The sequence below is a fragment of the Artibeus jamaicensis genome, unplaced genomic scaffold (genome assembly GCF_021234435.1).
Source record: "Artibeus jamaicensis isolate MK-2021 breed Jamaican fruit bat unplaced genomic scaffold, CSHL_Jam_final contig_777, whole genome shotgun sequence".
Taxonomy (NCBI): Eukaryota; Metazoa; Chordata; class Mammalia; order Chiroptera; family Phyllostomidae; genus Artibeus; species Artibeus jamaicensis.
The window spans coordinates 2819692-2847538 of NW_026521966.1; the positions used below are offsets into that span (position 1 = coordinate 2819692).

General features: G+C 51.8%; 2 protein-coding genes and 1 long non-coding RNA gene across 8 annotated transcripts in view; 2 read left to right on the plus strand and 1 right to left on the minus strand.

The window, feature by feature from the left end:
* The window catches only part of ITGAE (integrin subunit alpha E), a 60192-nt gene extending 54971 nt beyond the window's left edge, over positions 1-5221 (plus strand). The window contains exons 30-31 of the mRNA XM_037133047.2: positions 3887-3997; positions 4898-5221. Of these exons, the coding sequence (XP_036988942.2) occupies positions 3887-3997; positions 4898-4996 (210 nt within the window). The 3' untranslated portion in view covers positions 4997-5221. The remainder of the gene's footprint in view (positions 1-3886; positions 3998-4897) is intronic.
* A 3471-nt stretch (positions 5222-8692) lies between these two features.
* Positions 8693-27839, plus strand: P2RX5 (purinergic receptor P2X 5). 6 transcript variants are annotated; one of them, XM_037133041.2, is made up of 13 exons: positions 8693-8711; positions 13962-14064; positions 19528-19678; positions 20280-20351; positions 20632-20707; positions 20794-20890; positions 21159-21239; positions 21550-21688; positions 22242-22378; positions 22854-22947; positions 23071-23136; positions 24542-24624; positions 25635-27839. In XM_037133041.2, exons 1-13 carry the CDS (start codon positions 8708-8710, stop codon positions 25702-25704), a joined length of 1173 nt encoding a protein of 390 aa, XP_036988936.1. In that variant the 5' UTR covers positions 8693-8707; the 3' UTR covers positions 25705-27839. The 6 variants fall into 6 exon arrangements, with proteins under 6 accessions (XP_036988936.1, XP_036988935.1, XP_036988933.1 ...); XM_037133038.2 differs by lacking the exon at positions 8693-8711 and adding an exon at positions 13547-13779 and having other exon boundaries at positions 13962-14117; XM_037133040.2 differs by lacking the exon at positions 8693-8711 and having other exon boundaries at positions 13545-14117; positions 22854-22935.
* LOC128628479 (uncharacterized) lies at positions 12301-14545 on the minus strand. The gene is made up of 2 exons (XR_008392875.1): positions 14110-14545; positions 12301-12481 (listed from the first exon to the last, which is right to left on the minus strand). It is a non-coding gene; the product is annotated as an uncharacterized LOC128628479 (long non-coding RNA).
* Positions 27840-27847: the final 8 nt, after the last annotated feature.

The window sequence follows — 27847 nt, forward strand, 5'->3', positions numbered from 1 at the left end:
CCTAAAAACTCCCAGCATATATCTCCCTATACGTTGTTAGTGAGAACTGGATCTCATGTCAGTTGTTGGCAGAGGGGACAGTCAAGCATTGTCCTGATTAGCTGAGACCAGTCGTGATCTCTGAACTGAATCTAAGAGGAGAGAGTGGCTGTGGAATAGTCCTTCAGTGTCTGCTACTAGCAGTGGTGTCCCGTGTTCTGCCTCTCCCTTCACCGCTACCAGGGCAGCTTTGGGGCCCTTTGGAAACCTGTGGGTTTGGAAGTGGGGGGAGGGGAAGAGATTTTGAGAAATAGGAGCATTTCTTCAGCTCAGACCTGGCCTGTTAAACCACTCTCACCTTGGGACTTCCTTTCATCACTTTCCTAAACCTGGGTTCTCAAGTCCTTTCCTTCTCCCACTTCACTTCCATAGAAAGAAGAAAAACCAGCTCTCTTCTTGTTCCTCCCTCTCAGTTGCTTTGTTCCCTGCTGCTCTCAAAGCCTAGAACGTAATCCTTTTTTTTTTAAGTGCAGCTAATGTAAATAAGGCCTGGAGGGTCAACCCTAGGAAGCAACCAGCATGTGTTTTTTTAACTTATTGATTAGAGAGAGAAACATTGATTTGTTCCACTCATTTATGCATTCATTGGTTGTTTCTTTTTTTTTATGATGATGATGATCATTTTTTTGTAAAGATTTTATTTATTTATCTTTAGAGGGGAAGGGAAGGGGAGAGGGAGAGAAATATAATGTATGGTTGCCTCTCGTGCGTCCCCTGCTGGGAACTGACCTGCAGGGAACCGGCCTGCAACCCAGGCATGTGCCCTGACTGGGAATCGAACCGCGATTGCCTGGTTCGCAGGCCCGTGCTCAATCCACTGAGCTACTCCAGCCAGGGCATGGTTGTTTCTTTTAAAAACAATTTTTACTCATTGATTTTAGAGAGAGAGAGGAAAAGAAAGAAAAACATTGATTGGTTGTTCCTCTTATTTATGCATTCATTGGTTGTTTCCTGTATGGCCCTGAGCGAAGATCAAACCCGCAATCTTGGCCAATGGGCACAATGCTATAACCCACTGTGCTACCCGGCCAGGGCTACCAGCATTTGTAACTCAATTGGAAGAGGCCTTAGAGATAGATTTGACCATCCTTCCACTCCATATAGAATTTCTGTCCAAAGCATTAATAACCTCGGTGCTCAGATGCTCATGTGAGAGGAATTTGGTATTTTGGGCAGGCGGAGAAGTTTTGGTGGCCCTTTGGCCTCGCCTAAGTGCCGGGGTCACGCTCTGGCCGTGATGTGTATGCTGCCCACAACTCAGGACAGCCATGTCTGGGTCTCACTTGGAAAGCAGGTCCCCTGAGCTTTCCAGCTGAGTCCTGTTGTCACCGAACCACAAGTGGGGTCCTGCTGCCCAGCCACCCTCTAGGCAGAATTCCAGAGGCAAAGCTTTGGTGACAGAGGGAAGGAATCTTTATTCAAAAGCTGTAGAAATTTTGGAATAACAGCTTTCCATATGCATTAGTCATTTAAACCTATCAAGGCTAAACTCTAAGTCCTGAGTTCCCCTATCGTTACCCCTGTTAGTTTTTAATTATTTCTGTAGGATTAGTTTGTAAGCTAAAATAGTGTAAGACACAAAAGCTACACAGTTTTGGAAGAATATCAGGCTTCCGTGTCAGAGCCCATACCTCCTAGAACACCCAGAGAGTAACCCTGCCCCCCTCTGCCAGGCCAGCCCAGTCTAGGCTGTGCCCAGAGTTTCTTCTCCCGTCCACAATCCATCCACAATCCCAGCCTTTGGGAAACACAGGCAGCCGCAGCATGATCATCTGGGCATCCTCCAGGAAGACAGCCCGGGAGCCATCTTTGCCCTCCTTGTATTTTAAAACTGGCCCATGATTTTATGGACTCCCCAGGCTGGTTACCGCAGCCTCAGGCAGCCTCCTCGTCAGGCCCCTCCCTCCTCCTGCCTTCCTCCCCAGTGATCTCACAGGTCTCTCTGTGTGGCCGTGTGGATATTAGTGAGGAGACAGCTCAGACTCTGAAACCGAGTCTGGGGATGGCTTCTCACGGAAGAGCTCTGCAAGGCACACACATGGGTGTGGTTTTGCATTTCTCTAGGGTAACATACACTTCAGTCTGGTAAGGAGCAGACCAGTATCTTTGCCATATATTTTATGGAGAAAATTGTATTATCAGACTTTGTAGAACCTCAGAAAGAGGTGTCAGAGCAGAGTTGCAAGGAATTAAAGATCACTTTCAGTAGGTCATCATTTTGAAGATGATGAGCTTGGGAATCAAGGCTGTATAATGGCCTAGCTGTCAGTTTCCAAAACCTAAAGACTTTAATCCTGTGGGACCCTCTGTTAAACTGTCAGAGAATTCTTAACAGGAAGTCACAATCTTCTGACAGCTTTAGCTCTGTTTCTGTATTACAAGTCAAAATAGTTTCTATAAAGTATTCTCATCATTTTAGAGAGAGGCGAAGCGGAGGAGAAAGAGAACAGAAACACTAATCTCTTACCTCTATCATGCCCACAACTGGGGACTTGGCCCACAACCCAGACGTGTGCCCTGATCAGGAATTGAACGGGTGACCTTTTAGTTTGCAGACTGGTGCTCAGCCACTGAGCCACACCAGCCAGAGTTGTTCTGTTTGCTTTTTGAGGATTCTATTGATTTATTTAGCTCAGAGAGGCTTGCCTCAGTCAAGGTCAGTCCACTAATGAGCCACCAGAGGCATTCTTCCTTTTTGTTCCAGGGTTTTATCTCTAGCCTTTCTTTTTGGTTCTTTCTTAGGATTTCCATCTTTCCACCTACGTTGCGCATGTGTTCTTTGTCTGCTCTTGCATGCTACCCACTTTATCCATAGAGCCCTTAGCATGTCAGTCATAGTTGTTTTAAATTCCTGGTCTGATGATTCTAATGTCCTTGCCATGTCTGGTTCTGATGCTTACTCTGTCTTTTCAAATTGTGTTTTTTGCCTTTTGGTATGCTTGGTAATTTTTTCTTGACTGCTGGGTACAATGTATTAGGTAAAAGGAACTGCTGTTAATGGGCCCTTGGTGATGTGGTGGTGAGGTGTGAGGGGAGGGGAAGGATGACAGAGCCTGTAAGTAGGTCTCAGTCTCTCAGGGGGCTTGTGCCTCTGGTCTGTGGACTTTTCAGGTGTTTCTCAGGTTTTTTTCCCACTGCCATAGGTGGGACAGGACAGCTAGAGAGGGCTCGAGCTGAGTATTTCCCTTCCCACACCCAGGTAAATTAGGCCCCGAAAATAAATACCCTAGTAGATTAGGCTGTGGTTACCTACTTCTCTTGAAGGCAGGCCTTTTTAGAAGAATGGGTGCTCTGGTGTATTTAAAAAATGGTTCCTTTTCCCCTCCCCCTGCTGGGAGGGGAAGAGATTTTTCTCCAGTATTTACTGTGGGAACCTGGTGAAGCTCTTGGATGTAAATCTCAGTGTAGTGGGGACCCCCTATGACTGGGTTCCCTGGAATGCTTTTTTTTTAAAAAAGATTTTGTTTATTTTAGAGAGAGGGGAAGGGAGGAGAAAAAGAGGGAAAGAAACATCAATCGATTCCCTGTGTCTTGCACACCCCCAACTGGGGACCTGTCCCACAACCCAGGCATGTATTGTGACTGGGAATCGAACTGGCAACCCTTTGGCTCCCAGACTGGCACTCAATCCACTGAGCCACACCAGCCAGGGCTCCCTGGACTCCCTGGACTCCCTAACTCTCAGAGTTGTCTACACCGAGCCTCCAGCAATTCATCAGTTCTAGTTCAGGTTTCCTAACCTAGCACTGTAAGCCTCTACTCATATTTTCCTCCTTAAAGTAACATGTGGAATTTTTTCTCATTTGCTTTACCTGACTGACTGGATGACCTCTCTGTCTTGTCCCAGATCACTGTCATCTTCCTGCAGGACGAGGCCCGCCACTCCTTGCCCCTCATCATTGGAAGCAGTGTTGCTGGCCTTCTGGTTTTGATCGTGATTATAGCCATCCTATTCAAGGTCAGTTCTGTCGTGTCCATACAGGCTCTGGTGCCGGGCACAGTACTCTCTGGGGCAGCCGGACCAGGCTTAGAGCAGCTGCTCTGGCCACGTGGCCACTTGACCCTCTTCCTTCAGCCACACACCTGTTAGGCAAATGAGTAAGACAGTTTCTCTCTGAGAAAGGAGATGTAATTGAAGTATTGGAGTACAGAGAGTTTTTCCTCAGATCCGATTATTGCTTCCGTATTTAAATCTTTTCTTCTTTTAATGTTCAAACCATCTTTCTGATGTACAAGATTCTCTGCTCTCTGGCCTCTGCCTGCTCCACCCTTAAGTCTTGCTTTTTTTTCAGAGTTTGAACTAAATAGGTTTGCATCTTTGTGCTTGCAATCAAGTTGTTTACTGCCCCATGCTCTTCCTCCCATTTTACTTTGCTCACACTCTTCCCTTAAAACTCAGCCCAGAGACTCGTAACTCCTTTGAGATGAGTTACGTGCTTTTCCTGTGAGCTCGTATCTGGAAACCCTTCCAAGTAGCACTATGTGGTAATTCTTCCTCTTGCTACCAGACGGCAAATTTCTTGATGTGGGAGGCTGTACTCGATCTTCTGGCCTTCCTGTAGTAGGCTGAGCCCTCTTACAGAAACGGGGTCTGGTACAGCCAAAACTGTAGTACTTTGCAGAACTAAGTTCAAAAGGTTATAGAACTCTGGGGGTTCAGAGAAAGGGCGAAAATTCTGACTGGGGAGTGAGCGCCAGGAAAGGCTTGTGGGAAAGGCAGCATTTAAAATGAGTCTTGAAAGACTGTATTACCTGGGAGAGAGTCAGAGGAAGCTTGAGAACCCGCGGAGTATAAGGGCTCTTTTGGCAACAGCCAGATAAATGGTCTGTAATTGGGCTTCCCCGCCCTTTGTTTCAGTGTGGCTTCTTTAAGAGAAAATACCAGCAACTGAACTTGGACAGTGTAAGGAAGGCCCAGACGAAACCAGAGAATGCGCTCACAGAAGATGAGGACTAGCTTCCCCGTGCGCCGGCAGAGACCGTCAACCTGTCCCCAGACCTGTAGAAATTTGGTGTTGTACTAATTACTTTTTCCTTTAGGATGATCTAGGGCAGAATCGAAGAAATTGTTCATAGAATATTGGTTTTTAATAATTGTCCCAAGTGTGTCTGTGTATTGTGCAAAAAATAAAGTTGGGAAACATTTGGTATTAAATAGTATTAAACTGTTTTATTTACAGAAGTGTCCTTGGCCCTGGCTGGTGTGGCTCATTGGGTTGGGTGTTGTCCCGAAAACTGAAAGGTCTCTGGTTTGATTCCCAGGCAGGGCACATGCCTGGGTTGCTGGTGGGGTCCCCAATTCTGGGCATTGGAGAGGCAGCTGATTGATTTCTCTCTTGCACATTAATGTTTCTCTCCCTCTCTTTCTCCCCCCCTTCCCCCTCTCTATATGTAAAATCTTTATTAAAAAATATGCCCTCCAGAGTGGGGGAATATTGCAGATCTGCCGGTGGGCATGAGGAAGCAGTAGTCATTACTGGTGGTCTGTCTAAAAGAGGACCACAAAGAAGGCCAGGACCACAGTGCAGGCCCCCAGGAGGGCCAGCGGGGGTCTCCCCTTTCTCCTTCCTAAGGAGTGCATTCTGGGTCTGGTTGGCCCACTCCTAGGACCCTAGAGCCAGACTCAGTCTTGAGGGCAGAGTGTTTAGAGGATGGAAGGCGCAGTTTCTGGAGGAGGCTCCACTCATCCAGGGCCTGGGAAGGGCGCCTGGACCAGCCCTATGCAGAGGTCTGGCAGATGCTCCTCGCTCTGGCTAGTGTCCTGCCTACCCAAGAGTAATCTTTCTTTCTTTAGACCTGTGGGGTCGGTCTGAGATTAAGGTTGGAATGCTGGGGTGGGAGAAAACAGTGGCTCTCACATGGTTCTGCAAACCGTTTTGATTTCCTGGTCTAGGAAAAAGCCACCAGCCTAATTAGAATTCTACACTGGGGCTCGGGGTCCTTTGCATCCTGGATGAAGAAGTCGCTGGTGGAGTGGCTGGCTTGTTAAGGACACCAGTGTGTCTGAGTGGTTTCTAGCTCTCACGTGTGCTGTGGGCCCCTCTGGCAGTCTGGTGAAGTCTCAGGACCCCTTCTCATCACTTCCCAACCTCGGTTATGAAAGTGTCCAAATAAATTGAAGTTCACAGTGAATACCTGTCTACCCACCATCTGGTTTCTTCCATTAACAGTGTACTGTGCTTGCTTTATCATGTATTTTTCCATCTGTTCATCCATCATCTTGTTTATTTTTTTTAAACACATAAAAGTTAACAAAGAACCAGTTACGTTGAACACAATGATGAGAATATTTTTAAAATTTGTGGTGTGGAGATACATGTGCTTCTTTATTAATGCTGTAAGCAGCAGGTCTAAGAACTATGCTACTTTCAAAGTAATGATGAACTTCAAATGTATTTTGAGGTATTTATAATACCTGTAAGGCGATGGATAGGGAAATACCTGTACTTTCTATTGATGTTAAATATAGGTACTGCTAATCTGGTGATGGTTTGTTGCCTACATTCATAACTGGAGGAATTGTTTACTTTCATTAAAGGAGTAGCAAAACTAAATAAGTAACCCTTTTCCATCCAACTTCACAGACTCCCTTTTCTATATGCTCTGGTCCTTTAATAAAAGCCGGTGTCCTGCCCCTGGCTCTGTGCTCTTGCCACTGATCCTGATCCCTGAGGGCAGTCTTAGTTCTGTTGTGTGGGGGAGACCCCTTGCCAAGGCTACAGGCCTGGTGTAAGTGAGAGCCATTCTTCCAGTAGCAAATTTTTGGATCTCCAGGTCCAGTGGGTTTTCCACAAAAGTTTGGTTACACACTGGCCAAGGCAGAGTGACAGTGTGCTGGTTTTCAGACTTTGCTGGGCTGAAGAGTCACAGTGGAACTTAGCTCTTCAGGTTCCTTGGCCCTGCCCATTGAAGACACTGATGCTCAAGGCTGGCCTGGGCCTGGGAATCTGCTTTTTTGGAAAGCATGCCAGGTGATTTTGTTGCACGAGCTGCACCCTGTGTGATACAAGTTATCAGATCAGGGTTCATTCACTTGGTTACACTTTGTCGGTGGGTAGTCCTCAACACACTTGGAGTCTTTTTTTTTTTAATAGATTTTATTTATTTTTAGAGAGAAGGAAGGGAGGGAGAAAGAGGGTGAGAAACATCAGTATGTGGTTGCCAATCATGTGCGCCCCACCAGGGACCTGGCCCACAACCTGGGCATGTGCTCTGACCGAGAATCGAACTGACAGCTTAGTTCACAGGCTGGCGCTCAATCCACTGAGCAAAACCAGTCAGAGTCCACACTTGGTCTCTTGATGACTAAGAGGTTGCTTCAGGTGACAAATTTTACTTAATTCTCTGGTAGAATTATCTCTTGAAATCTATGAATATACATACAAAAATAAACGCTTAGCCACCTCAAACATGCAGGCTAATGGCAGAGGCAGGGTGATCAGGAGTCATTCTTCCTCCCTTCCTCCCCTCCCCCTCTTCGTCTCCATCCCTCTCTCCATCCCTCTTCCTCTTGTCATTCTACAAGCTTCCCAGACTTCTGCTTCATGGAGGTCCTGAGTACAGCATAGTAACGTCCTTTCCTTCCCTCATAGCCCTAAATGACAGATAAGATACGTACCCGACCGTAAGTCCACAAATTGTACAGATCCCATCCTTTGGAAATTTAGAAAAAGAGAGGGATCCAGGAGGCTTTCATGGAGGCGGACCCCTGTAAGCTGAGCCTTGAAGCCACGAAGGACAGAGGGAAGAGCAGCCTGTGCAAAGGCAGGGTGGTCGGGAAGTGAAGGATGGGGGAGGCACGGAAGCCCTGAGGCTGGGTGTGTGGGATGTGCACTTGGAGGGAAGGGCAGGTGGGGATGGTAATGGCAATGAAGAATGAGCATCTCCAGAAGAACTGGGTACAAGGAACCATGAGGAAGAAGCCACAACAACTTGCAGTGTTTATATGAAGGTTTCTCATTCCCTGTTTCATGGTCGCCGAAGTCCTGGGCACTTCAGAGTGGAGAGGAGGGGTGGTTGACAGGAGTGTCACAAAGGTGGAGGAAACTACTGCACGGAGCAGGAGGAAGAGTGAGAGGGAGCTCTTGCTGAGGTGTACCAGTTGTTCCTGCTCTGTGGGTGTGGCTGACCTGAGTTTGGATCTTTATCCTTTTTCATGCCCAGTGGAGAAGCAATCTTTACTCTTTGCAAGTGTTTGAAACCTCAGTAGAGGTTTTCCCCAGGCCAGATTTTGAGAACTAAGTAATGAGTAACAACCCATCAATTAAGACAGGTCTCGGGTGCTTTGATGGACTTGGAAATGCTTCCCACAGAGAGGAGCTTCATTTTTTCTTGTTGACTATATTGAAATGGCATTAATAATGCATCTGCTACTTAAATGGACCAGTAATGTCTATTAATGGAATGTGTTTATCATAGCACGACTGCCAGAGCAGAAGGAAAATTAAAGGATAAATTGAAATGCTTTCCACGCCTCGCTTTTCCCACCCTCGTCCCTTCTGGGCCATCCAGGGTACACAGGACTCTGAAGGAATGCTGGGTCTGGAGACGGCCCTCACAGGCCTTGTGATGGATGACCCTTCGTGGCCCAGGACAGATTCAGATCTCCTACTTCTAGGCCTTGTGTGAACCCTCCTCCTTGGGGGGGCGAAATAGAGCCACATTCACTATGTGTAAGTAACATCTGAACCTCCACTCCAAGAATCACGGTATTTGATGGGATTTGTGTTTTCTTTATTTTGCTTCCTTTAATTTTTTGGAGACCCTTTTGAGTTGGTAGCCTTTCAGGCTAAAGGGAAGGCTTTAGTGCTAGGGGAAGTCACCCGTAGGGCTGAAGGGAAAGGAGGAACTCATGTGTCTTCGGAGGATGCAGGGTGACCAAGTGCCACCTCCAAGCGGCTGATGGAAACACAGTGGGACCCTGGGCAGGCAGCTCAGTTGTTTAGAGCATCGTCCCAATGCACCAAGGTCACAGGTTCGATCCGCAGTCAGGTCACTTACCAGAATCAACCAATGAATGCATGAATAAGTGGAACAACATAGTGATGTTTCTCTCTTTCTCTTTTTAAATCAATAAAAAATTATTAAAAATAAACAATGATGTTGTTGGCCACTGTCCTACAACCAATGGTTTCCCTTTTAGAAGCTCCCTCTCATCTCCTAGAGAATGAGATTTTTTTTCTTGATTAAAGGGGTGAAAATTCTGCCTTTAAAGGCTCGCCCCATTGCACCATACTTGCTCCTTTGTAATCTATAAACCTCACAGCAGGCACAGAGAATGGTATGGGGGTGGGGGGAAGGTGGGAGTCAGAGGCAGGAGAGTCCCCAAGTAGAGCCCCCAGCACATGTCTTTGTGGGCAGCGGAAACGCTTCAGGGCCCACCGTGCTTTTCACTAGTGACTCCCAGGGTCCAGAGCCCAGCTAGATGGTCCGGGAATGTATCCAAAGCACACAGAACAGTAGACATACAATGTTGGCAATTCTTAAAGTTCAATATGTAAGGGGAAAAAGACCCTTTGTAAATCTATTTCATAATTCCCCATTACTTCACTGCTGCTACCTTAGACCAGAGGTCTCCAACCCCTATGGCCTCAGACAGGAACTGGTCTGTAGCCTGTTAGGAACCACACAGCAGGATGTAAGCAGCGGGTGGGCTTCCCTTGAATTACCTCCTGAGCTCCGCCTCCTGTCTGTCTCCGCCCTCCCTCCTGTCCGTGGAAAAATTGTCTTCCACAAAACCGGTTCCTGGTGCCAAAAAGGTTAGGGACCGCTGCCTTAAACCATCCCACTAGACAAAGTCCTGTGAACCAGATATGAATGGTTCACTCACCAGTCCTTGTCTTCAGGGTGGACAGCATTATGAATGAAGCCTGAATGGACCTTTGGGGGAAGGGAACGGAGGGGCATAGTGATGAGGCAGGAAGAGTAGCCATTTACCATTGACCCCTGACCCAGGTAGTGAAGTTTAAAAGCACTACTTGGCAGTTGGTTCCTGGCAGACCAGGGTGGAGCTCTTGGCCCCCAGCAGCCCCACAGAAGGTGCCCTTCAGTGGACTGATCCCCCACTCCTGAGGCATCATGGGAGAGCCCATTTCCCCTCAGGAAGTACTCTGACCAGGTGAGCTGGTCCTGTTCAGGCCCCAGTAGGGCAGCTGTGTGAGCTGCACACAGAATGTCATCCAGCAGAAGCCCAGGGCCCTAGAGGACAGACCCCTTCAGTGGATGGCTCGAGACTTTCTTCTAGTCTCAGCTTTTCAGGTGACCTTGGACCTCCTTCCATCAAGTGTGAAATGGCTAGACAGTCACCTCTCTGGCAGGGATCACAGTGAGTCAAGTCAGCTGATGTGAAGACTAAGTCACTGTGCTCTTGGCCATGGTGGTGAGAATTTCTGAGGCTGGGAAACCAGGCCATGTGGATTCCAATTCCGGCCCCAGTGCTCACTGGAGGTGTGGTCAGAGACACATCTACCCTCTTAGGGAAAAGTGAGGATAATAATTGTACCAACTACATAGGCTTGTGATGAGTAAATGAGCCCATACACATAAGGCATAGAGAACAGTACTTGGCAAGTGGTAAGTGCTGGTGAGCATTCGCTATGGTAACGGTGAAGAGCAGGTGGACAGGGTGCCTGGGGCTCTGGGACTGCTGACATGGGGTCTGGGCAAAACTGGAGAGGTCATCACTCAAAAGCAGCAGGAAGTTTTCTCTCATCTTGGTTTTAGGAACACCTGTGACTTGGGTTTTTGATAATACAGATGGAAGAAGCAAAGGCCCCTTCTCCCACTTCAGCTATGAAGAGCGTTGGGCCTGACTTTGTGGGTGGTTTGCAGATACTGGGGTTTGCAGCTTCTGAGAAGTGTTTTTCACATTGTTTTGACCATGACACGCAGGAAAAAATACATCATAGTGTCGTCTGTACATCATACATCAAACATACATGATATATCAAACAAAAACTTCACAAAACCATGACTACCCTTATTTTTAAATGTTTATTAATTGATTTGATAGAAACATTGATTTGTTGTTCCACTTACTTATGCATTCATTGGCTGATTCTTGTGCGCCCTAACTGGGAATCAAACCCACAACTGTGGCATATTGGGACAACACTAACCAATTGAGCTACCTGGCCAGGGCTTACCTTTACTTTATTAAACATACTCTAATATTTTCTACCTCTCTCTCTCTCTCTCTCTCTGACATGCTTGTTGTGACCCAGTAAATTGACTTCATGACCCACCAATGGGTCAGGACCTAGTAGTCTGAGAAGCCGTGCTATGAGGGAGCCCCCAGGAGGGGTCTGGCCTAGCCCTGGGGACAGCCCTTTCCCCTCTGGCCATCTCTCATGTGGTCTCTAAACTTTCAGAACAGTTACATCAGAAATTGGAGCCTGGTTGTGGCTGGGCTGTGGTGGGGTTCAGGAGGGACTGCCCACAGTGGAGAGCAAGTGAGGGCAGAGCCCCTTCTCTAAAGCCACAGGGGCAGTTACGACAAGCCAGAGGTCAGGGAGCTTGGCACTGCAGCCTCTCCAGCAGCACACAGTAGGTGCTTAGTAAAGATTTAAGGAAGCGAGAATAGGGAAGAGTGCCCTGGACTGGGGCCAGTCACAGACTTCCCTTGTGGCCTGGGGCCCCAGTTACTCCACCTGCAAAGTGAAGGCCTGGTCCCTGGAGGACCCCCAGCAACAGGACGAGACCGCGAAGCCCGGAACTCCTTTGGGGAGTGGGGAGACCCAGCGTGGCACCCTCCTGTGTTCTGCTTGTGCTCGGGGGAGGCTTTCCAGCCTGGAGCCCAGACTGCAAGCTCCTGAACGGGCACCTCCCCGTGGACTCTGATTGAGGGACATCTTCATAGGTGGGATGTCACTCCACTGAGGCTGCAAATCCCCTGAGTGTTCGAGGACTGTGTGAGGGGAGGGCTGAGGAAGAGGCTGGCAGGACATTGAGGAAGGACGGTCTGGTGCCAGTTTCCAAGCCCCTCCTCCAGGATGATGTCAGCTTCTAAAATCCCTTGTCATGAGTGGGATGGGTGGCAGCTCCAGATGCCTTTTTTGTTTAAAAAATCAGGCCTGAGCCCTGGCCGGAAAGCTCAGTTGTTCAGAGTGTCATCCTGATATGTTAGGGTTGTGGGTTCGACCCCCGGTAAGGGAACGTATAGAAATCAACCAATGAATGCATAAGGAAGCGGAACAACAAATCAATGTTTCCCTCCCTCCCTCTGTCTTCAAAATAAAAAAGAGGAAAAACATTTAAAAAATCTTGGGCCTGAGTTTGTTTATTCACTCAACCAATATGCAGTAAACCATTACTCGGCAGGTGTAGCAGTGGGCATGTGGGATACAGAGATGTCCAGGGGTAGGGTCCCTGGCCTCCTGGAGCTTACGGTCCTGGTGCGGGACAGTCAGTAAGGAAAGGAGATCACATCCCAGAATGATGTGCTCTAAGGAAACAAGAAGAGGTAACGGGATAGGAGGTTACTGGGGCTACTTTTTGGATGGCAATAACAACAGGCCTTTTTGAGGAAATGGCATTTGAGCTGAAATTGATGAAAAAGTGCAAAGATCTTTGCTCCCCAAAGGACAGTTTGAGAGCAAAATACAGATTCCTGGGCTGCACACTAGACTTAGCACATTAAAGCTTTAGGGGCAGGGCCCAGAAATCTGCATTTCCCCAAATGACTCCCATTCACACTAAAACTGGAGACCTTCTGCCCTGGACTTTTTAGAGGGGATGATACGTGGTGAATGTCAGGCTCCCTTCCAACACCCAGAACCCGTGGTTTGGGAAAAGGAAGTTCTTGGGTGTGGGGGCCAGGCTCGGAAGCTGAGCGGGGTTCTGGCTGGATGGCAAGGTGCTGCAAGCCCATGAGCAAAGCAAGCCCAGCAACTCCCACACTAGAAGGATTGCTCACTGGGGCCTCCTCTCCGTGGCTGATCTCTGAGGTGCCCTCCCTCACCTTTGCTTCCCTGCGTCATTTCATTTCTCCCGCTTACGAGGGTTGCCATCTTGGAGGCCTAGATTAGGTCTCTTGCTTTGGGAACATTTCAAACAGCTTGGCACAGACCTTCTCTGCAGATGTATTTTATGATCCGGAGCCTTGGATGCCTGTGCCTCCCCACCCCACCCACCTGCCCAGGTGGGCTACACAGCTCTTCAGGCTGTGGGCCCTGGGACCTGCTTAGCAACCGACTCCCCTGGGGTGGAAGTTTTACACCTTTCAGCTGCTGCAGCAGGAGCACCCGCTTAATTACAAGGAGCCACAGCTCTGTCCCGCCTTGGTTGTTTCCCGGTCTTTATAGTGGGGGCTCGGGTTCTCCCAGGGAGCAAGGAGAAACAAGAAACCCGTTTTGCTCACCTATAAATGCTCTTTACCCCCTTTTACACCCACTTCCGGTGCTACTGGGTCCTCCCCCCGTGGCCTCTGTTTCCCCATCTGTTCCGTGGGAGGAACCGCTGAGATTTCTTTGGCAGCAGAAAAAGAGGGGAGGGGGAGATTTGCTTTAAAAGAGCTCTTCTCTCATCCCCGGGTCTCCTCACTCCGCCCGTGACGCCTGGGGCACGTGTGGTCCCCAGCCTCCGCTGGGGCTTCCCACGCCAGTGGTGGGAGGACGGACCTGTCCGCTGGTGTCACTGTCAGCTCAGGGAGGAGGAAGGGGTGGCAGCAAGGTCGCAGAGCGCCACTCGGTGCTGCCCCCGCCCAGCTCCCCGCAGTGCTGTCCCGGCCCCGCGGGCAAGCAGGCAAGCGGGCAACCGGCCCTCGCCCTCCCCGCCGGCCCAGGCCGGGAGGAGCGGCGCCCCCCAGCCCCACAGCGTGGAGCCGGCATCCCGGGCTGAGAGGCCAGGCGGCGTGCAGGCGGCGGACGCCGGAGTCGGGCGGGGGCGGCTCCCATGAGGCTTACGCTGGGCTGCTCCGTCCCCAGGCCCAGGTGAGACAGCACCATGGGGCAGGCGGGCTGCAAGGGGCTCTACCAGTCGCTGTTCGACTACAAGACTGAGAAGTATGTCATCGCCAAGAACAAGAAGGTGGGCCTGCTCTACCGGCTGCTGCAGGTCTCCATCCTGACCTACCTGGTGGTGTGAGTGCTTGGGGGCTTGCTGAAAGGGGGGGCGGGGGCCAGCAGCGGTGGCCTTTCCAGAGCCCCGGATTAGGCCTGTGAGCACATCGTTGGGGGTCCGTGACCCTCCTTGGGAGGGGCTCTCCTTGAGCTCTTAAGTATAAGGGTGGGGTGTAAGAAGGGAGCCCTCTACTCCCAGACACCGGCTCTGGAGGTGACAAGACGCGGCAGGGGCTTCTTGGTGCCTTGATCTACGAGGCTTTCCCCAGGCAGCGCCCTCCTCCAGGCCTGGAGCCCCGTACTAGGTCTGTAGGAAGGGGTCAAGGGTGCAGGGGGCTGGGCTGCAGCTGTCGCCCGGGAGCCTCCCACACTGGGTAGGTTATTTATAATCACTGAGCTCAGTGCCAAGCCTCTGCTGGGACAACTCATGAGCCCGGCATGTCCCTCTGATCAACTCACCCCACCAGAGGCTGGCCGGCCGCTCTGGTGTCCAGCTGGGGGTCCTGCCCAGGCCTTCCACCCCACCCACACCCCCCTCCCACCTGGAGGAAGCTGGTGCCAAACGCAGAGGGGCAGCCCCTGGAGGTTGTTCAGCCAGGCACTGTCCAGAGCCCTCACCCCCCAGTAGGGAGGGGACAGGTGGGGGGAGGAAATGACAGCAGAAGATTGCGATTCGGGTGCGTGCACCTCTTTTACTTCTTCGGTAAATGCCGTTGAGTCCCTCCTACTTCCTGCTTGGGGGAGGAGCAGATGTGCCAACTGGGAGGGCAGGTCTGGCATCCCCCGGCTTAGTCCTTAAGGCACCTGGCTGTCTCCCACTTGTTCTTCAACCAGGGGACCTTCCTCCTCTATCTGGGCAACAGTGTCCCCTCATTCTTCCCACCTGGGATCTCCCATAGCTCCCTCTCCTTTTGCTCCCGAACGTCAACTAATTTCCCACAGTGTAATTATACGCTTGTTTGGAGACTCAGGTGCTGAACGTCTGACTCCCCACCAGGCTGGCAGGGGCCTGGCATCACCTAGCTGCTCAGGCAGCAGGTGTGAAACGGATGAGTGAGTGAACGTTCCTTGAGTATTTGCCTCATGCTTCTGTCCAGGCCAGGCCCCGTGCGTCCCACCCCAAACAGCTGCTTGGCCCCAGGGTCTCAGCCATCTTCGAGTTCCTTAGAGACAGGACAACCTCGGGCCAGGACACGATGCCAGCTCTGCCCCCAGAGATGAAGAGGGTGGACAGGTCCTGGTTGGCACCTGCTGTATAGAGAACCCTTACTGGCATCCTGGGAAGCGCAGGGCATCCCTCGTCATGACAGCATGACCTCTCCCAGCCTCGGTTTCCCCAGATTTCCCAAGGTCTGGTTAGCCTAAATGATCTCTGACATTAACAGGAACACCAGCCACGCACTGATGAGTTGTGTTCATCGAGCTCTTCCTCTGGGGCACGGCCTTCCTGTGCTGGGCAATTTGCATGTACCATTTTATTTTTGACATCCTTTTTTTTTTTTTTTTTTTTGTATTTTGAGAAAATTTTAGGCTTACAGAAAAGTTACAGGGGTAGTACAAAAACTTTTAATGCCCGTCACTAGATTCCCCAAATGTTAACGTTTTACCATATTGGTGTTGCCCTACCTTCTCTCTCCATATATATGCAATGTTTTCTGACTGTGTAAGAGTCGATTGCAAAGGTGATGCCTCTTTGCTCCTATATCCTTCGTTGTGTATTTCTTCAAAATAAGGAATTTTCTTATTCAACCAAGTACGAGTAGTTAAGATTAGGAAGTTAACATTGAAATGTTATTATTGTCTAAGCTATAGACTGTTTGTAAATTGTCCCAGTAATTACCTTTATAGGAAAGAAAAGTCTGGGCTCATGCCTTGTACTCAGTTGTCACGTCTTCTTAGGCCCCTTTATGTGGAATTGTTCCTGAGACTTTCTTTGTATTTCATGACACCAACCTTTTTTGGAAGAATACAGAATTTAAAAAAAAAACAAAAACATTTTACATTGAGGTAAAATGCATGGAACATATAATTCACCATTTTCATCATTTAAAATTATACGATGATTACACGTGGTGTTCAGTACATTCACAATGCAGTGCAGCCATCCTCACGACCAAACTCCAGCACATCTCCGTCACCCGCCGAGGAAAACTGTATCTGTTAACAGTCAGTCAGGATTCTCCCCACCTCCATCCCTCGGCAACTGCTAGTCTGCTGTTTGTCTTTATATATTTGCCCACTCTGGTCATTTCGTATAAATCAGATCGTACACGATGTGCTTTGGGCGTGGGGGCTGGCTTCTTTCATTTGGCCTAACGTGTTCAAGGCCCATCCCTGCCCTAGCCTGCGTCAGTACCCATTCCCTGCTGTGGCCGAGTCATAGCCCACTGGGAGGCTCTGCCACGTTTTGTTTATCCACTCACGGGTCGGCTGACATTTGGACTGTTTCTGCTTCTTGACTATCATGAGTAATGCTGCTGAGAACATTCACGTACAGGTTTTTGTATAAACACACGTCTTCGGTGCTTTGGGTCCACCTGCTGGGTCAGGACAGCCTTCTGAGGAACCGCCCAGCGGAGCCCCTCCGCAGCCACGGCCCGTGAAGCCTCCGTCAGCAGTGCTGCTTTCTCCACCTTCTCACCGACACTTGTTATTTTCCGCTTTTTCGATTATAGCCATCTTAGTGAGTGTGGAGTGGTATTTCATTGTGGTTTCTATTTGCATTTCCCTAATGACCGATGAAATAAAGCATATTTTCATGTGCTTATTGGCTTTTTGTATATCTTTTTTTGAGAAATGTCTATTCAAATCCTTGGTTCTTTTTAAAAAAAATATATTTTGTTGATTATACTATTACAATTGTCCATTTTCCTCCCCTTTATTCCTCTCCACCCTGAACACCCCCTCCCACCCATATTCCCCCCTTTAGTTCATGTCCATGTGTCTAAGTTCTTTAGATTCTATATTTCCCACACTACTCTTGCCCCCCCATCTATTTTCTCCCCACTGTCTATGCCACTTATTCTCTGTACCTTCTCCCCTCTCTCTCCTCCTCCCACTCCCCTGTTGCTAACCCTCCATGTGATCTCCATTTCTGTGGCTCCGCTCCTGGTCTAGCTGACTGCTTAGTTTGCTTTTGTTTTAGGTGTGGTTGTTAATAACTGTGAGTTTGCTGTCCTTTCACTGTTTCTATTTTTTATCTTCTTTTTCTTAGGTAAGTCCCTTTAACATTTCATATAAAAAGGTAATAAGGGCTTGGTGATGATGAATTCCTTGAACTTGACCTTAACTGAGAAGCGCTTTATCTGCTCTTCCATTCTAAATTAAAGCTTGGCTGGATAGAGCAATCTTGGATGTAGGTCCTGGCATTTCATGACTTGGAATACCTCTTTCCAGCCCCTTCTTGCCTGTAAGGTCTCTTTTGAGAAATCAGCTGACAGTCTGATGGGGACTCCTTTGTAGGTGACTGTCCCCTTATCTCTTGCTGCTTCTAGGATTCCCTTTTTCATTTAAATCTTGGCTAATGTAATTATGATGTACCTTGGTGTATTCTTTCTTGGGTCCACCTTCTCTGGGACTCTCTGAGCTCCCTGGACTTCCTGGAATTCTATTTCCTTTGCCAGATTGGGGAAGTTCTCCTTTATTATTTGTTCAAATAAGTTTTCCACTTGTGGCTCTTCCTGTTCCCCTTCTGGTACCCCTATAATGCAGATGTTGGAAAGTTTCAAGATGTCCTGGAGGTTCCCAAGCCTCTCCTCATTTTTTTGAATTCTTGTTCTTTCATTGTTTTCTGTTTGTTTGTTTCTTTCTTCCTTCTGGTCCACTCCATTGATTTGAGTCCCAGTTTCCTTTCCATCACTATTGGTTTCCTGTGCATTTTCCTTCATTTCACTTAGTGTAGCCTTCATTTTTTTTGTCTAATTTGCGACCAAAATCAACCAGTTCTGTGAGCATCCTGATCACCAGTATTTTGAACTGTGCATCTGATAGGTTGGCTATCTCTTGGTCACTTAAAAATATTGGCTCTGGGGCTTTGATTTATTCTGTTTGAGTCATAATTTTTTGGTCTGGTTGAGCCTGTTATGTATGAGGGGCAGAGCCTTAGGTGGTCACCAGGGCGGGACAACCCAGTCACAGGGTTGTTATGCTGTATGTGGGGCAGGGTCAGAGAGGGAATAATGGTGCTTGTTCCAGTCTCTCTTGGACTTCAGTCTCTTCTGCCACTTCCCCCAAGCAAATTGGGCCCTTCTGGTGCTGATTCCCGGGTGGGCGGGCTTGTGTACGTTCTAGGACCCTGTGGGTCTCTACAATGAACTCTCCTGTGAGACTGGGAGTCTCTCCCGGCACCTCAACCCCCACAAGTGTTTTCAATCGGTGCTTTTAGGCTTTATTTCCCATTTCTGGGGCCCTGGGTTGCGTGGTCTGTCTCACTGCCCATTTTTTGCGTGGTTTATCTGTGGGTGAATGTGTGTCCCGGTCAGCCAGCCAGCCACCTTGTGCGCCTCACTGGGTTGGGTCTGTTCATTTCGTCCCTGTGCCTGGGGTCTGCCAACCGCTGCCTGCACACCCAGGTCCACCAGCCACTGCATTTTCCTGCTTCGACCCCTCTCCTCTGGCCTTTGACTCCGCCCTTCTTACTGGTCTTGATGAATGGTTTGTTGTTGGATTTCCATACAATTCAATTTTCTGTCTGTTCTGGTTGTGTTTTTGTTTCTAAATCTTTTTTGTCCTTAATTTTGGTTGTTCGAGGAGGCACAGTGTTTCCACCTACGCCTCCATCTTGGCCAGAAGTCCCTTGGTCCATTTTTATGTTAGGTTATTTGTCTTTTGTATTGTTGAGTTGCAAGATTTTTTTAAATATATATTCTGGATACTAGATCCTTTCCAGTTATATGACTCACAAACATCCTTTCCCCTCCTGTAGGTTATCTTTTCACTTTCTCGAGAGTGTATTTTGATGCATTAAAGTTCTTAATTTGGGTAAAGTCCAACTTATCTATTTTTTTCTTTTGTTAATTGAGTTTGGGTGTCAAAAGGTACTGGATCTTGCACTCTAGTTTTGCAGGCTGACCCTCAGTTGGAGTTTGACTGAGGTTGTCCCACGACTGGCTTTAGGTCCTTTGACCCCCTCACCACCTGGAGGTGGTGCTGTTACCCTGTGTGAACCCCTGCAGTTCAGCAGCTTGCCCAAGGCCATATGGCCAGTTTGCGAGTGAGTTTGTCTCATCACAAGTCCTCCCAGCCCCACTGAGAGCAGTGCACTATGGCCTGGGGTTGGTGTCACCTCTGCTGCTTGCAGGACAGGGCTTCAAGCAGCAGCGGGAGTTGTGACCCAGTCCAGGAGCGGGTGGGAAGGACTCTGCCCTGGGCTTGGGGAAACCTGAGCGTGGCGACAAGGCTGATGCCCGCCTTGCCCATCCCCTTCCCGCAGGTGGGTGTTCCTGTTGAAGAAGGGTTACCAAGACACGGACACCTCCCTGCAGAGCAGCATCATCACCAAAGTCAAGGGCGTGACCTTCACCAACACTTCGGAGCTGGGGGAGCGGCTCTGGGATGTTGCTGACTATGTCATCCCCCCCCAGGTCTGAGCCCCACCCAAGCTGGCTGGGGTGGGTCACACGGGAAGCTGCTCTGGGACCCTGGGACCTCAAGCTATTGTCTCCCTTGGCCCAGAACAACTGCCAGGGTTTATAAATAGAGACCCTGTCCAGATCCTCCCCCCACGCCTGCCTCCTTCCCTCTTGACTATGCCTCACGGTAGCAGCGCTGCTCTGTCCCCAACAAACCCTGGGCCTGCCTAAACCAAGTGGGGCTCAGAGAGTTTCCAGGTAAGAGGAGGCCCCTTAGATTGGCCCCTGGCCTGTTCACAGTCCATTTGGACTGGAGCTGCCCCTTCACTGCTCCTTCTCCTCCCGGATCTCGGCTGGGACCCCAGAGACTGAGGCAAGGATAGGGATTTATCGGGTGGGAGCAGTTTGTGGGTATGGGCTTGGGGTGAACCTATTAGAAGACATCTGCTCAGGACTCTGAGGTCAGTGGTCAGAAGGGTGGATGGGATCCACTGATTTTATGGCCCCATTTCCCCAACCCCCATGCAGAGACTCCACCCCTGCTGGGCAGCCCCGGAAAGGCGGGTCCCTAAGAGGGTGCAAGGAGGTTCCTTAACCCCTGTCTGTTCCTCAGGGAGAGAATGTCTTCTTCATCATCACCAACCTGATTGTGACCCCCAACCAGCGGCAGGAAACCTGTGCAGAGGTTCGGTCTGGCGCGGAGAGCGGGGGCAGTGGTGGGAGGCCCGCTAGCACTGGTTGGCCTCTACCCTTCTCCTCCGGAAGCGGGGGTTCCTCTCCCCTCCAAGGGCTCTGGGGGATGTGCGCAAGGGCACGTGCCTGCACCATTTTGGGGAGAAACAGGTTCTCAAAGGGTGTGTGGCCCCAGGCAGGGGAGGAACCTCTCCCAGCTGCTGGGGTGGGACCTGGCTCGGTGCTGGGAGGCCTGCGGGCACCTCCACACAGGCGCCCTTCCTCTCCGGTAGAGCGACAGCATTCCCGATGCCCTGTGCTATGAGGACAGCGACTGCCCTCCTGGGAAGCCTGTCATGACTGGAAATGGTGAGGCCTGGAGTGGCCAGGGCTGGGGGGCAATAGAGGGCCTGGGGCCGGGGGACTCCTGGCATGGTCCCTGTCCTACCCTGCAGGGGTGAGGACTGGCCGCTGCCTGCGGGCAGAGAACCTGACAAGTGGAACCTGTGAGATCTTCGCCTGGTGCCCAGTGGAATCAAGATCCAGGCCAGAGTAAGTGTCTGGGTTCGGGACCCCAGGAGTCACCTGGTCCTGTGTGGTGGGGCCCAGCCTGATGGCAGAGACACGCCCATTGGGGATCCTTGTTCTGAGGACACCCCACAAACATGCACTGGGCACCGCCCCAACATGAGCAAATGAACTGTCCTGGCCAAGGCTCCAGGGCGCCCAGGGAGCAGGCGGCCTCGATCCTCACCACAAGCCTGGGGGCGGTGCAGAGGCGGCCGGGCTTCCTCACTGGCTGTCCTGGCTTGGTTTTCAGGAAGCCACTCCTGGGCAAGGCGGAAGATTTTACCATTTACATAAAGAACTTCATTCGTTTCCCCAAATTCAACTTCTTCAAGTATGTGGGGCTCAGCTACTAGGGACCCAGGGCTGGGGCCTTGGCTGGCCCTCCTCATGGCTGTGCGGGGTCCCTGTGTATGTGTGTGTGTGTTAAAGGAACCACTGGGGGTGCTGTGGGGGTGGGGCTCTGCTCTCCAGCGCACTGGGATGTGGGTGGGGCTCCGGGTGGGGCTCCAGCAGAGGGCTGAAGTCCGGGACTAGGCCTGGGCTTAGTGAGGAGCCCTGGGACTCCTGGGTCAGGTCTAGTTTCTGGCCTGGAAACAGCAAGTCTCCCTTCATTTCACTGTCTGCTCATGGCCTCCGCCCAGGACCAATGTGCTGGACACCAAAGACACAACGTACTTGAAGTCCTGTCACTTTGGCCCCAAGAACCCCTACTGCCCCATCTTCCGACTGGGGTCTGTGGTCAAATGGACAGGAAGCAACTTCCAGGAGATGGCGCTGCAGGTGTGTGGGGTGTGCCCGGGGAGCCTCCCCGGGAGGCCCGAGGGCTCTGGGCCTGGGCCCTGTAATGAGAAGGGAGTGCGTGGGGGGGACCGATGGGGTGGGGAGGCCCTGCAGTGTCACCTGCCCCAGGAACTGCCACTGGCAGGATTTGCTGTGACACACGGCCTGCTTGGGCACTCAGTGAGGGGCACACTCGGCACCTGCTGTTTGGCTCTCAGGCACTGGAGCAGCAGCTGAACCTGAACCAGAAGGAGCCCCAGCACACGCTGGCTCGGTACAAGGCACCTGCCCATTGTAGAAGCTCCCCCGGGTAGTTCTTGTCCTCTCTGACGAAGGAGGCAGGAGGCCACTGGGGCTGGGAGCTGTCAGCGACGCACTTTTCCCAGCCTCTTGTGGGTCTTCCACCTTCCTTCCAGAAAGGTGCCCCGGCCAGCCTGGCCCCCCAGGTCAGCACGTCCCCCGGCTTTTCCAGCTCTCTGTGAAGAGCTGCTTGGTGACTGCTGTCCATCTCCAAAAACTCCTGTGCGCCTACTCTCATCTCTTTTTCCCCCAGGGCGGTGTGATAGGGATCCAGATTGAGTGGGACTGCGACCTTGACAGAGCCCCTTCCGAATGCAGCCCTCGCTATTATTTCAGCCGCCTGGACAGCAGATTTCCAGGGAACTCTGTCTCTTCCGGGTACAACTTCAGGTAACTGGGCTGGGCCTGCTGCCTATGGCCCTGTCCATGTTTTGTGTCCTTTCCTAGGTGCCAGGGCTATGGCAGCCCTTCCTGGGGATCTGTGTCAGAGGGGGAGGTGAGGGAGAAACAGCTGAGGAGAGGTGGGGGGTGGCCTCCTGCAGGGCCTCTGGGGGAGGAGAGAGGGGTCGGCCGTTGCCCTGGGCACACTGTGATGCCGAGGCTTGACTTCTCAGCCACATTGGCTTCATCAGTGCTTCGGTGGCCCTGGGCTGGCCCAGCATGTGGTGGGAAAGGTCTTGTCTCTTGGGGAATGTCTGGCAAGGACTTCAAAGGTCTGGACAAATTTTTATAATGTCAGTAAGAAGATGGACGGGTCTCCTGGGGCAGCTGTGAGCCAGGTCCTGGGGGTGCTTATGAATCTCCCAGGCAGCCAAACCTGTGTTGCCAAACAGGCTGAGGTCTCCCCTGGGCCGTGTCTCCCCAGGTTTGCCAAATATTACCGTGATGGAGCAGGGGTGGAGTTCCGTACCTTGATGAAAGCCTACGGGATCCGCTTTGATGTCATGGTGAATGGCAGGGTGTGTGAGCTGGGCAGGCCCGGGGTGGGGCCGATGTGTTGGGAGGGCTCTGCTTGGAGTCCCTGGGGGTCCTGCTGTCCACCTGCCTCCCTTACCGTGCCTCTCTCTCTCTCTCTGCTTCAGGCAGGGAAGTTCAGCATCATCCCCACAGTCATCAACGTGGGCTCGGGGGTGGCGCTCATGGGTGTTGTGAGTACCTCTCCCCTCCTTCTCCTTTACCCTCTGAGCACTGGTGGGGTGGGGGACACTGCCCCAGGGGAGCTGTCCTGATGCCCCAGAAAGAGCTGTTGGGTCAGCGCAGATGCCGGTAAAGAGGCCTTTCTGGGACTTCATACCCTTCCAGCATTCCCCAGGGGGCAGGGACTGCCCGAGTTTCTCTTTCCAGAGCCAGAGAGGCATCTGCCTGTTGCTCTGGAGCTGGGGCTGGGGCTGGGGTTCTCTGGGATCCCGGATTGGCCCCTGAACTTCTTAAGCCTCATCTCCACTTGTAAAGAGAGGTAGGATCCAGCTATATACAGGGTTTCTCAGCCGTGGCCCTGTGAAACAAGGAACTGATAAAAAAATGTTTTTGGCATCTGGGGGTGGGGGCAGAAAGAGGTGTGCAGAGCCCAAGGTCAGAGGACCAGGTGCCCCTGCGGCACATCCACCAACCTGCTTCTGTCCCTCACCCTCTACTCAGTCATTCCGGAAGCCCCCTCTGTGTTGCCAGTGGATTCGCCCTCTGGTGGAGGAGGCGGGCATTTGCACAACTCACTCTGGTCTGAAGCGCGAGTGGGCTCGGGTGTCAGTGGTCCCAGCTGGGTTAGCTCAGGCTGCCTCCTTTTTCCTGGGCCACCGCTGTGGTGTCCTTGTCATTCGTATCCTCTCCAACCCATCTCTCATACCGACTCCCAGAAAGATCTTTTCAAAATGCCACGATTCTGTGTCAAGCCCCCATTCAAATCCCTCAGTGCCGCCCCCTATAGGATTAGAACCAACGCCTTGAAGGTCTTTGAAGGAGTTTTGCAGGCTCTTCCCCACAGGCCTGCGGAATTTCCCAGGCGGGACAAGCTTGTTCCTACCGCTGCAACGCCCTTCTTGAGCTTCGTTTTTCCCTTTGTACAAACTCCTTTTCAGCCCTCCAGACTCCGCCTAAGCTGGGTCAGGTCCTGTCTCCTCTTGGCTCCCTTGCTCCTCTGCAATCAGAGGACCTGTCATTCTGTGCCATAAGTTACAGGCTTGTCTCCTGTGCCAAAGGGACCGTCCCCAGAGGGCCTCATTGTCTTGTTCCTCCCTGCACCCCAGCGCAGTACCTGGAGAGTGGTGAATGCTCTGCAAACTCCCGATTCCATGGGGTCAGGGTAGTGTGGGAGGTGCTTAGCCTGAGGGATCAGATGGATGCCAGGCTGACCTGGGCTCTACCATGGACCAGCTTAGTGGCCTTAAACAAAGGTGCTCTTTCTGAGCTCAGTTTCCTCATCTGTGAAATGGGGACAGTGATGCCCCATTCTGGGACTATTGACAGGATTGAACGGATGTACGTAGTATGGTCAAATGGCTGTGGGCTCTCCAGAAGGCTATGGTTCTGAGTCAGGGACCCCCAACTCTTTTGCAGGGGTCTTTCCTCTGTGACCTGGTACTCATCTACTTCATCAAAAAGAGCCACTTTTACCGCAACAAGAAATTCGAGGAAGTAAGGTGAGCTACGCTTCCTCCCCAGCGGCCCACGCACGGGGAGCCCTGTGGAGATGGCCGCGTCGGCGCCCCTGCCCCGTCTCAGGACCTTTACCCAGGGTAGAAGTGGAATTTCTGGAGCCGCCCTTGCCTCCAGAGGGTGGTGGCTGTGCTGACAGGTGGCCCACAGGCTGCCCTTCCCTGGGGCGATGTCCTGGCAGCCTGTTTGGTTCTGCAGGTGTGACCGCAGCCTGGCACAGGAGGGAGCCCTGGGCTGAGTCTGGAGGTGGCCTTCAGGCCTGCCTGGCTTCTACCTCCCGTGTGCCCTTCAGCTGGGACTGGCCCCTTCTGGGCCTGCTTCCCCCTGCCCCCCTTTTCTTTCCCCAGTGGGGGCTGCACACAGGAGCCTTTGCTGTTCAGCCAGGCTCAGTCCTGTGACTCTCTTCTTGTAAGCCATATCCCAGGAGGCGGGCATTCACTGGCCTGGGGTGGACTTTACTCCTGCCCCAGCTTTTATTCTTTGCTGACTCAGTGGTTGGCAGCCTCCAGCCAGGAGTGGGGCCTGGTCGGGGAAGGGGTAAGGAAAGGACTGGGACAGAGAAGAAGGGTAAAGGGTGGAGAGGGGTGAAGGAAGAGAGCTTGTAGGGCCTGCAGCAGCTGGGGCAAGGAGGCAGAGGAGGCTGGGCGTCAGCTGGGGTAGGCCGGGCCTACCACATGCTCCTTGAGCTGTCACTTCTTGGGTGCTCGCCTGAGCTCCTTAGCCTGTGACAGGGAAGAAGGGCCACCCTGCTGGTCTCGGAACAGCCTCACCTGTTGTTGTGGGAGGCACAAGGTGTCACTGCCGTGGCTGCTGCTCATAGCTGGGACAGCTCCAGTGGGGCAGCGGCAGAGCACCTGCGTGTGTCTGGGCTGCAGCCAGGGAACCGATCACACTGCCCGTCTCTGCGGATGCTCTGGTCGCCTGCAGAGCTGCCATCGAGAGGCTGTTGTGCTTGTCCGAAGGGTTCCCAGCTTCCCCTTCCCCCTCACCACAGATCTGGCCACCCGACCAATGGAAAGGCGAGTGTGGAGCAGCTGCAGAACCTGCAGACGGTGGAGGCATAGCCAGGGACACGGGCTGAGAGTGGACTTGGTGAAGACCTGGGGCAGAATCTCCTGCAGCTCTGAACTGGAACGGCCTCTCATCTGTGCCTGTGCGGGACAGGGGCTTCCAGGCACCCCTGCCTCTCCTGCATGTTGGGATCATGCTGCAAGCTTCTGTCGTGTGTCGGGGGAGGGGAGCCTCCCAGTGGCCAGCGTTGCTCAGACCTAGAAGAGGAGACCCTGGAGAGGGAAGGGGGCCGGCCAGGGCGTCACTGATACAAGAGTGTTTTCATTTTTTTCTGAGAACCTAGCTAGACATTCATGCACTCAATATCCATACATGTAGTAAACATTTTTTTTGCTGTGGGCTGGGCCCTGTCCAAGAGATGCTCAAATGAGACACTGACCTGGCCCCCAGGGAGGGGCACACACTTGTCATTCCCTTCAAAGACAACGGACATCACAGCCAGGCTCGCCACTCGGACCTTCCTCCAGCCTCTAGCTGAGGCTTGTACAAACTGCTGTAGAAGACAACGGCTCCTCAGAGAAAGACCTTCGCCCCCAGGGATTCAATATAAAGGTGGCCAAGGGGGCAACCAGGAGAGGACCGAACCCTTCAGGAGGCAGCTGGCCCTTGAGGGGACAGGCAGCCTCTGAGGGCTTCTGGGTAAGGTAGGAAAGGGGAGGCAGGGGCCTCTGCTCCGGCCTGACCCACCCAGCCCGGGGAGGCTCTGGGTACGGTGGCTCATCCACGTGGGCGAGCGTTGCCTGTGATTTGGCTCTAGCTGTTCTGTGGGGTTGGTTATCTCTGCCCAGCTTCCCTCCCTCTCTCCTCAAGGGCTGGCTGGGTCTGCAGGGCTAATGACATGGTGCTCAACTGGCAGGTGGAAACCCTTACTAGGGGTCCCTCCGCCTCACCCCTGCCCCTCCTTCCCCACCCTCCTCCGCTGCAGCTGTACCCTGCAGAACTCTGCTGCTTCCCTGCCCTGGTGGCTGTACAGCTTCACTATCCAAAGTGTGGTCCCCGGACCAGCCGCATCACGTCACCTGGGGGCTTGTTAGATGGGCAGTCTCCAGTCCCTTCCTCCTAAATCGGAACCTGCGTTTCAACAACACTCCCCAGTCATTTGTGCGCCCTGTACATTTTGACAGGCCCTGGTTGACACCTGCAAAGCCTGGTTCTGAGGGAGGAAAGAGTCAGCTTTGGTGGGTGGTGCTGATTTCTAGGTCAGACTCACACATTCTACCTTGAGGCTGGCAGGATGCCCCTTCCTGCTCCAGGGAAAGGAGCACCACAATCCACTTAAATTCAAATATTTGAACTAGATGATAACATGATTCAAAATTTAAAAGGTACAAAAGAATAGAGTGGATGTTTCTCTCTCACCCCCGTTCTCAAGGCAACGTGAGTTTCTAGTTCCAAGAGGCTCCCTTGTTTTCAAGCAGAGAATGCACTGGGTCCCTCGTATCCTCCCTCAGGAAATGAGCTTTCCCTCATGTGTGTAGTGTCAGGCCTCATCTCCTCTGTCAGGCAGGAACATGATGGAGCAGCTTAAATACTGTGCTGGGAGGCAGCTGGTGCACTTCCCCCTCCCAGGTCTGAGGAACCCCTGTGCAAACTGAAGGGGAGACAGAGAGCTCCGTGCGGCAGCAACGGCCGCCAGGGCTGTGTTCGCACAGCTGCTGGCCCCTAGGGAGCGTCCTCTTTGGAAGTGCCCTCTGGGCCTCCCTGGGGTCCCAGGGGCAGGGCTCGTCTCTGCACACAGAGGAGGAGGTAAGCTTCCTGCCTGTGGGCCCTTTGGAGAAGGTCAGCAGGGTCTGAAAGAAGGTTTCTGGAGCAAGCAGCTCCCTCCCCCTAGGTTGCCTGGTAACCAGTCTGCAAGCCCACCTGCTCTCTGTGGAAAGTGAACAACCTGGGCCATCCATTACGGTGCTTCGCTTCATCGCTAAAGCAAACCCTTGGACTGAATACTCCAGCATGTTTTATGTTTGGGAGGAAGTGAAGGTCAAGCTGCTCAGGAGTCTGTCTGGTTGCTCTTAACCTGTTTTTGGGATTGCCTGCCAGCAGCCATAAAACCTAAAGACAGTTGTACTATTTATTTTGTATTGGAATGAAAATGTCTTCCTATTCAGTCAGTAAAGATTTACCTATTGCATCAGGTGT